Raw genomic sequence first — 9,316 nt, 5'->3', positions numbered from 1 at the left:
AATCATTTATTGCATTTTACACATATCCTAGCAAACACCAAGTAACATTTATATAACTGTTAGTTGTAATTTCCCACTCAACAATATAACTGTTACATAACATATCTGTTATGTAACAGTTATATTGTTGAGTGGGAAATTATAACTAACAGTTATATAACTGTTATTTGGTGTTTGCTGGGATATAATAATCGTTATAATTAATATGACATTAAAATTTGCGGATTTTTTCTTATAGTTCTGAAGATAGCAGACATTACTAGTATTGTAAAAGAAAAAAGTATAAGATTTCTTTATTCATGCCAAATACAAAAGTTGGTAGATAATGTATTTCTAAATGAGAAATTTCGTATAATTTTAGGAATTAAGAAAATCTTCATAATGGTGCATGAAACATGCTGTAAAAATTTTTGCTTAACTTAATTGAGAAAAGAAAAGAACTTAATAGGCAAGCTTAACGATAGTAATATGTGTATTTTGAAGTGAATCTAGGAATAAGGAAACTGTCAATTTTAACATCATTAATTTGACATATAATATCATTATATATTTTGATAAATATTTCCTTCTTTTCTCATGCAAAATATCAATATAATTATCAAATAAGATTTATTCAATCAAGAATCATAGGAAAACGTGCTCAGCCTCAAGCTAACTGGAACGATACATCAAAGCGCCAGAGCCGTAGCCCTCGTAAGCCACATTGTCAACAAACTGTTTAGCCAAGTGACGTAGACTATCATCGATACCGCCGGCAAGCTCTATCATTTGCAGTAACTGTGCTAGCAATCTACCTCTGGTGGGATGTGCATTTACGTCAACTTGCCCTATCTTGGCTTCTAACTCCTTTTGAGACAAGAAACTCTTCAAATTTCTATATTCATCCGTGTAGATATCTAAATCAGGCAGAGCCTGAAGAAGATCCTCAACATCAATATTCTCGATTGTCATCTCTTTGCCAATTTTTACTTGAGTAAGATTAGCCAAGTACGTTTCCAATCGATTAACACATTCAGCTTGACCTTGATTAATTCTGTTATCGTATGTAGTCACTAATTCAGCGATGTTTATCAATAGGGCAGTCTGGTCAAGAAATCCCGAAGCTAGCAAAGCCTTTAGTGTCTTCAAAACGGCATCCATTGGTCCGTCGATATCCTCTGAAGAAGCAAAAGCGAGAGCCTTCTGCCAGATTTCCTCCTTGATGCTTTTATCCGAAGCCACTTCTATAAGGAGTCTTCGGATCTTAGAAGAGCTTTCTCTTCTGGCTATGGCAGTGAGGATTGGTGTAGCGATAATGGAATTCCTCAAGAGTTGCCAATGTTTTCGGGAATTTCTCAGAATCAATTCACCATAGACGGTGTCCACGATATCTGACATTCTATCCTGATGAGCTTGCCGACGCCTGAGTTGGCTAACGAAAGCCAGTAGCAAATCTCCCCAAGATGCGTACTCGAAAGGCGAGAGTCGTTCGATGGTGTCTCGTACGTCCGTGTTATTTTTCATCATGGATAAGAGCATAATGCCAGCTTTTGACCTGGAAATCATCCTATCCCTCAATATCAGAAGTGTATAATTCAAAATATTATTCTGAAAGAAGCTGGAAAATTCTGCAGATTTCCGACATTCCGCAGGTTTCTTCAGAAATGGCAACAATGTATTTACGCTAATCAAAATCTCATTCTGTAGACTCGAGATAGCATTGGCGACTAATGTGTATGGATCGGATGACACGCTGAAGTCGGTCAATTCGCGCTTGCCATGCGATTGTAAATGTTCAACGACATACGCGATCGATTCTCTTACCTCCGCCGTCATGTCGGGTATCCTGAGATTCGCCAGCATATAAGCAATTAATTGGCGACGCGGAGGGACGATCTTGTCGTTGATCAACGATGCCGTCTCACCGATTATTTTCGACCATGGTCCCACAAGAGCTTTGATCGGTTTGTGATAGATCAAAGGCAAAGCCGCTTTCTTCAATTCTGTCAGAGGTATCTTTTCGAACAGATCAGCCTTCAGTGGCCCAAATGTCGGTCGATAGATTTCATCAGCGTCTAAAACGCCTTGCGATAAGGATCGCCTGACGAAGGATATCGCTGGCAGAACGAACTTGGGCAAATGATTTTCCATGGATTCGAGAATAACATCTATCTGTTCCCCGATAGGCGCATATATTACGGAAGGTAAGATATCAAGACATTCAATCAGTAAACCTCCATTCTTCAAGTAATCTTCGATAGTCTTTACGGAGTGGTACAGTTCATAACTTTGTCTCTGAGAAACGAACGGGAGAATACATCTCGTATAAATTAATTAAGTTAACTTAATAAGTCTACTAAGCTATACAATTATTTATTATCACGTGCAAGTATCAATTTAATAAAATTTACTTATATTTGTTAAATTAATTTACTTCAAAAGCGCGAGCCTTGAATCACTTGAACTTATATCTTTTTATTTCTTAGAAAACAAGATAGCTTACCGGCAACTCATGAAGAATCTTTCCGAGATTGTGTTTTAATTGCGTCGCCGTTTTTAATTTTAATGTTAATTTTCTATCCAGGGACGAGGAATATCCTACGGCATCATCGAACGACCTAGATGATTTTACGAGAAGAAATCCAAATATATAGATCAATATGCTGCAGTGAAGCCACATTTTCTGTATCGAACTGATCCAATCGTACTGTCGAGTGGTATCCAATTCAAGGTATATAAAAAGTTTTAGTTGAACATATATGCGCGTGCATGATCATAAATAACTGTTATTAAAGCATGCAAACGCGCGATAGTGTGAATTGAACTCTCGTCGAACCATATAAAGATTCGTGATTACAGATAAGTTAAATCAAGATCCTTTATAAAGCGATCAAGCTTATACAGCAATTCTAATATTTTTTTTCTTTTATTCATCTCTTTTATTTGATCATGACTTACAGTATTCTCTCATATTAAATTCTAAAGAAATAACAAGATACAAAAATGTTCAAAAATATAGTTTTATTAAAATATATATTTATATGTACACATTCACACCTACATATATAATTGCATATATATATTTTTCTAGATTTTATAAAATAAATATATAATATATAATCCTTTGTGCATACATATATATATATATATATATATATATATATATATATATATATATGTATATGTATATATACATACATATATACATACATTTTTTACATATAATGTAAAAAAATCATGTACATATTATATTTATAAATTTATAAATTTGAAAATTTTTAATATTATTAATATTATTACATAATATAATTAATATTATATGTGTACATTCTTAAACAATATTTTTATATTTAAATATGTTAAAAATATAACTTATAAAAGAATATTATATCATATAAATTGTATTTAATTTTATATGAGTTGTCGATGATATTTTTGTACTTAATAATAAGGTGTAGAAGATATTTATGAATTGTTTGATAAAGGTATACTTGTTTGATAAAGATATAATGTATAGCAAAAAATAAGCATCGATAAATACAATATATATATGAGTCATATAATATGATTTATTCTTATTTTGTATTAAAAAATTCATTATTTGACCACATTTATTTTTACACATATTCCGTTTTAGTATCACGCTAAATGCATTCGATAGGATCAATGCAAAAGTCTAAGATAGAAATATTTTAAACTATACTAATCCTTATGTTATATTTTTTCTAGTTCTATATAAATTTATGTAGAAAAACTTGTCGACTAGCACATTTTATATATCTGCGGTAAGATTACGAGAATATATTACGTAGAGATTTGTGTGTAAATCCAGGACAAATATTTTGCTACGTCAACGAAGACGACGTACTGTGTGAGATCGCAAGTTTGCTGATTGCGATCGAACAGCGATCGTGAAACGATGCCACGCAGTTGATAACGACCCGTGGAAGAATCATAAAGCATCAGTCCGCTTCCACTATCACCATTGCAAGGACCACTGCCATCTCGCATACCAGCGCAAAAAGTGCGATTCGAAGTGAAGCTGACGAAACGCTGGTCACTCCAAAGACATGACTCCTATAATTTGTACAATAATTGGACTAGGAGCTTTTTTTAATCTTATCACCTATAAAAAATTTTATTTCTACGACAATAATTTATAGAATCGATCAATTCGATAATTTTTTACAATCAGTATTTGTATATAGATATCAGTGTTTCAAGAGTTTAAAAAAATTTGCACATACGCCTTAATCACGATTGCATTAAAACCGATTACGCATTAAATCACATTCGTCATTCTAATTCATAGCATATAATGATTTGACAAATCCATCCGTTATGGATATGTATGAGTCGCAATATTAAGCATCGATGTACGCGGACTACGAGGATTTCTAAAATTTTGTACAACGATTAAATCTTACATTAAATCTTGATAGTGCGTCATTTTGAAAATATTTCTTTTTTTGTTTAAGAGAAATCAGATTGTGAGAATGTGACACGAGAATGATGAAATTCATCGAAAGGGAGACAATTTTACCTGACTCACTATCTGCACCTTTGCCATTCGCGGTTCCTGGACATAAGGATTGTTGAACTCGTCCTTACCCCACCCTACGATATATCCCATTTTATTGACGATGCTCTGCAGATCGATCGAGTCATACCACATACAAATAGGTTTGATCCTAGGACTGAATTCGACGAGAGTCCTCAAAGTCAGAATCGCCAAATCAGAGTCACCATTTGCGCCTTGATGATTGTAGTCGGGATGGAGTGTATAGCTCGCAATCTCTATATTCAGGGATCCCGCTTCATGCCACTCCTGCAGACGATATCGTCCCAAAGAAGCCAACATCGCACTGGGAGGGATATTGGTTTGGGCGTCCAGCTTAAAGCAGTGTGCCGCTATAAAAAAAAAATAAATGCGTATAAAACATTTTTTAACAATAACGTAGAAGAAGAAGATTGAGTTTCATAGATTCAGATCTTCAATGTTCTGTAAATCTCTAATGAACGGACAAAACCGTCCTCTTTGTAGGTATCTTTTTATGTAAGCATTCTTATTTTCTCTTTTTGATTTTTTAAAACATACCTGTTATAACGTGTTTTTGAGTCAGAATGGAGCCGGCACATTGAAACTCGAAAGTGTTTCTCACGAGAAAAAGCGCCACTAACCACGGCCACTGACCCGGTGACGTCTTCATTCCCTTGGAGATTAGCGGATTAATGTTGTTGGTGATTGGCTGATTGCTGATACCGCATTCATAGATATAACTTTGTTGAACAGGTGGTGGCTTTAAAAATGGATTGTTGTTGATCTCGTCAGAAAAGGTCGGACGTTGAGTAGTAACGGTAGATTTCTTTGTCGTTCTTCGACGAGTGGTAGTGGGTTGATATATCGGACGTTGAGTGGTAGTGGGTTGATATACCGGATATTGAGTGATAATAGATTGATGCGAAATTGGAGGAGGCGGTCGCTTGGTTGTCTGTGAAGACCAAAAGGGGTTGAAAATTGTGTTCGGCGGAGAGTCATCATAGGAATTATGCGAAAGCGGCAACACAGGAGGCGGATACAAAGTGTGTTCCAGCGTAATGGAAGTGACGACTTGTCCCGTTGCTAAAATAATATATTAATCACACGTGTTACAAAAAAATTTTTATTCTCCTTTGTGAAAAAAATAATTTTTCAAGAATACAAGTTAATACTAATATTTTTAAGTAAAGATAAAAATAGTTCCTTTAATGAACTTTATATCTATCTGTAGCTTTACATTTAATCGCTTGAATTATGGACAATAAAATATAAAACAAAATTATGCTGCAAACTTGATGTGGAGAAAATTGGAGAAAAATTGTAACTGTAGTCTCGAATATGTATACGGCATTGATATTGTCTCTTAAAATAATATAATACTCACCATGAGGACCTGAACAATATCGTTGATGGTTAAACCACATTCCGGTCAGTGATGGAATCGGTTGAGGCAAAGGAAAACGAAGATGGTACAACAAAGGTTTACCCCTTTCAACTAACCGAACAGACTCCTCTTTCGATTGCGCCAATTTTAATTGACCGACATAGTTCTGAAACGTAGCGATATTTAATAAAATACTTTAATGATTCATGAAACAAAAAGAATTGTATTTTTTTAATTGTACACAAAAATATTTGCATTCGACTAATTAAATTTTGTTTCAGAGAGAACAGATTTTATTTCTAATCATACAACTAACTTTAGCTTGTGTTGAAAATTATTAAAGATAACTTATATATTGACGAAAACATATACTTCTTCTGAATTATTGATAATAGAAAATGTGCTTTTACCGTGGGTAACGCAACACCAATGCTTAATGCCACTTTCAAATGAAGTTCGACGTGTTTTGGCGGGGTTGGGATTTGAATCTGACCCATCACTTGGTTCGTTGCAGAATCGAGTATATATGAAAAATATTCAGGACATGGAGATTGTTGTCCGGATACTTCTAACAACGTGCATAGTAGCTGCGGCAGCAACACAATCAAAATAGTCTTAGCCATCGTGAAGCCTTATCGTAAACACAACGAAATGGACGCACGTTAGTGGTTGTAATTTCAAAATAACTTTTACTAAACTTTTCACTGCAATTTTATTTTTTATCGATATGTGTTTTCTTGACAGTGAAAAGATTAATCAAAATAATATAATTATTGTTAGGTTTAATATAGTTTTACTGTTGATAAAGGAATTTCTCAATCTGAAAAGCTCAAATCTTATTTTATCTTACGGGATTTACATTACGCACCACAAATGAATCAGGAAAAATGATAAAACATGCAGATAAGCTCGAATTGTGGCATACATTTCAATTATTCCGTAAAATATACATGATATTTTATGATGATAAATTATTCCGCAATATAATGAACTTAATATCGTAATATACGATGCATAAATTGTTTAATCACAATTTGATATATATATAGGATATTATAATTCAACAATATCCATTTTCTTGAAAAATAAAGTAATTTTTTAACTAACGAAATTTTTGCTATTAAATATTTTCACGATTTTAATAATTTAATAATTTATATATTTGCATTTTTAAATCAATTTAATTAGCACAAATAAATCACTTTTATTTAAATCGGTTTTTTTAATCGATCGCGACTCAAAAGCTATTTATATCGCATTTTTGTTAATAAAAGATTTTAATTTTTTAACACACAAAGTAATTTGTATAATTATATTAAGTGCTTATTATGTATCGAGAATGTACTTTATATTCGATAACTTTACTTAAAGATCAATATGCCTATTGAGTACACACTCTGATAAGAGAGAAAAAAACAGCGAGATAATTATTTCGCTCTTACCGGATTTTATTTACGTTTTTGTATGATTAGTAGAACATCTATATACAGGGTGTCCCGAAACTTACGCTTGATATTTTAAAGGCAGATTCTCTGGCCAATTTAAAAACGATTTTTCCTCAGCGAAAATGTCGAGGGAGATCATTATTTTTTGCATATTCCCAATTTTTGTCATCATGTATCTTTCTAACGAAGCCTTAAATTAAAATTCTATTAAAGTAAACTCTACCTAAAATTAACTAAAGAATGTGACTTTATTAATATTTTATTCCCATAAGCCTTAGTTTGCGAAAAACCCTTTATTTTCAATCGTTTATAACTCGAAAACTATTAGTGCCGCGATATTTTCGCTGAGGAAAAATCGTTTTTAAATTGGCCAGAGAATCTGCCTTTAAAATATCAAGCATTAGTTTCGGGACACCTTGTATATCTGCTTTTTAATATAAATGTTTTTTAAATAATTTTTGTTTGAAGTGATAATCAGCTTGTATCTAATAATGAATGGTATAGTTTATGATTTTTTAATATTTCTTCTATTCATAATATTATGAACGTTATTAATTTTTATCAACGTTTCATCAATATGCATAAAAATAATATTTAATAACAATAATGTAGTGTATATAAAAAGTTTTTTCTAATTTATCTCTTTAAAAAATGAGAATATTTCTTAAAAGAATTCGAAGTCTTTTTAACTACATTTTAAATCTTATTATATAAATCCATAAATAAGTCAAATCAACAAAAAAATTTTTTTGTAATAAAACTATTCAAAAAAAATGCTACGCAGATTGAATAAAATGAAACAACGGTTATAAATCGTTTATATTGCAGATAAAGGAGATATATATTTAAACTAAAATGCGCGAAGCTAAAACTAAGAATATGAGAAAAATGAGAATCTTAATGGCGTGATTTACTTTCACAATTCGACATCAATCTCTACCAAAGAACATACTAAATGTCAAGTTAAAAATATATCCGCTTCAGGTAAATAGATGATTTATGCAAATATATGCAAATTCTGATCAAGCCCTCGCAATAAGGACACATGTTTCGGAATCTCTTTAATACCAGTCACATTTTCAATCGTTCAAAAGGAGAACAATTTTATATGACAAATTAATGTATCTTCCTGTCACGTCCCGGGAGCTGCATATTCACCTTGCACCTTGGTCATTCAGCAGTCGTCGAACCGGTGATAACAGATCGCGTTTACGCACCGCTTCATTAATCAATGGATTTGATGAAATTCAGGTGAAGATCAACGAGACTTCCGCGAATAAGTGCTCGTTTTTCACGTATTTTTCACTTTGTTACTATCGATATCGCATGGTTTATTTACATATATATATATATATATTTTTTTTTCAAACGCTATATACTACATCCATCGTCCATCGTTAATATATACCGCGAGCACTATTATCTGCTTTGTATTTGGAAGCAATAATTGTTCGGGTTTTTCAACAGGTTGCGATCAACAACTTTGGCGTATTAATTCTCGCAGCTTCGATCCGGCGATCTTTACCGAACCTTCGTCGAGACACCAACTGACCATGAAACGTCTTAACACGCACGCTTACAGTTTTCAGAAGACACGTTCTGTGATGGCTCCAGTAGTGGGGCACCTCGAATCAAGGCGATCATGAGTCGGGTCATCATTCGGTTCTCCCTTGCGATATAAAGAGCCCTAGGCCGATGAACGCAATGAGGAAAATAGCAAATAAGCAATTTCTCCTCTTGGACAATATCGAGATGTAAGCAGGAAGATTGGAGAATACGCGGACGTATGTCCGATGAGTCATGAACTTAGTTTGGAGCTTCGGCTATTATCAAAGCGAAGTCGGAGAGTTATTATTTCAATGATACGTGTATCCTTTTAATTACGTAAGCGCACAAAATCGAAACACCATTAACATGTAATAATTAAAACTCTTTTTTTTGTTTCTTTTCTCGTACATCTTTTCGATG

General features: G+C 33.1%; 2 protein-coding genes and 1 long non-coding RNA gene across 8 annotated transcripts in view; 1 reads left to right on the top strand and 2 right to left on the bottom strand.

Moving 5' to 3' along the window:
- The first annotated feature begins 117 nt into the window (after nucleotides 1–117).
- Nucleotides 118–9,316, top strand: part of LOC145959567 (uncharacterized) — a 101,598-nt gene continuing 92,399 nt past the window's right edge. Inside the window, exons 1-4 of one of the 2 annotated variants that reach the window (XR_014435077.1) lie at nucleotides 118–987; nucleotides 1,078–2,183; nucleotides 2,564–2,710; nucleotides 3,812–6,183. This is a non-coding gene — a long non-coding RNA (uncharacterized LOC145959567). Of the gene's footprint in view, nucleotides 988–1,077; nucleotides 2,184–2,563; nucleotides 2,711–3,811; nucleotides 6,184–9,316 lie in introns of those variants that run through there. The other variant, XR_014435078.1, reaches the window with a different exon arrangement.
- LOC145959566 (uncharacterized) lies at nucleotides 575–2,676 on the bottom strand. Its single transcript, XM_083078540.1, has 2 exons — nucleotides 2,483–2,676; nucleotides 575–2,274 (listed from the first exon to the last, which is right to left on the bottom strand). The coding sequence occupies exons 1-2, from the start codon at nucleotides 2,657–2,659 to the stop codon at nucleotides 652–654; spliced, it is 1,800 nt and encodes a 599-aa protein (XP_082934666.1). The 5' UTR covers nucleotides 2,660–2,676; the 3' UTR covers nucleotides 575–651.
- On the bottom strand, nucleotides 3,385–9,065 carry LOC145959558 (serine protease gd-like). Of its 5 annotated transcripts, XM_083078520.1 has the most exons (7): nucleotides 8,929–9,065; nucleotides 6,314–6,534; nucleotides 5,904–6,069; nucleotides 5,078–5,602; nucleotides 4,657–4,890; nucleotides 4,523–4,596; nucleotides 3,385–4,056 (listed from the first exon to the last, which is right to left on the bottom strand). In XM_083078520.1, exons 1-7 carry the CDS (start codon nucleotides 9,005–9,007, stop codon nucleotides 3,784–3,786), a joined length of 1,572 nt encoding a protein of 523 aa, XP_082934646.1. In that variant the 5' UTR covers nucleotides 9,008–9,065; the 3' UTR covers nucleotides 3,385–3,783. The 5 variants fall into 5 exon arrangements, with proteins under 5 accessions (XP_082934646.1, XP_082934645.1, XP_082934649.1 ...); XM_083078519.1 differs by having other exon boundaries at nucleotides 3,386–4,056; nucleotides 4,523–4,890; nucleotides 8,929–9,051; XM_083078523.1 differs by lacking the exon at nucleotides 8,929–9,065 and adding an exon at nucleotides 8,417–8,908 and having other exon boundaries at nucleotides 3,386–4,056; nucleotides 4,523–4,890.

This window comes from Camponotus vicinus, unplaced genomic scaffold (genome assembly GCF_025532165.1).
Source record: "Camponotus vicinus isolate PSW18456_S1 unplaced genomic scaffold, iyCamVici1.0 SCAF_1, whole genome shotgun sequence".
NCBI classification, from domain to species: Eukaryota; Metazoa; Arthropoda; class Insecta; order Hymenoptera; family Formicidae; genus Camponotus; species Camponotus vicinus.
The sequence above is the reverse complement of the archived record's forward strand: the minus strand, read 5'-3'. Positions and strand labels throughout refer to the sequence as shown.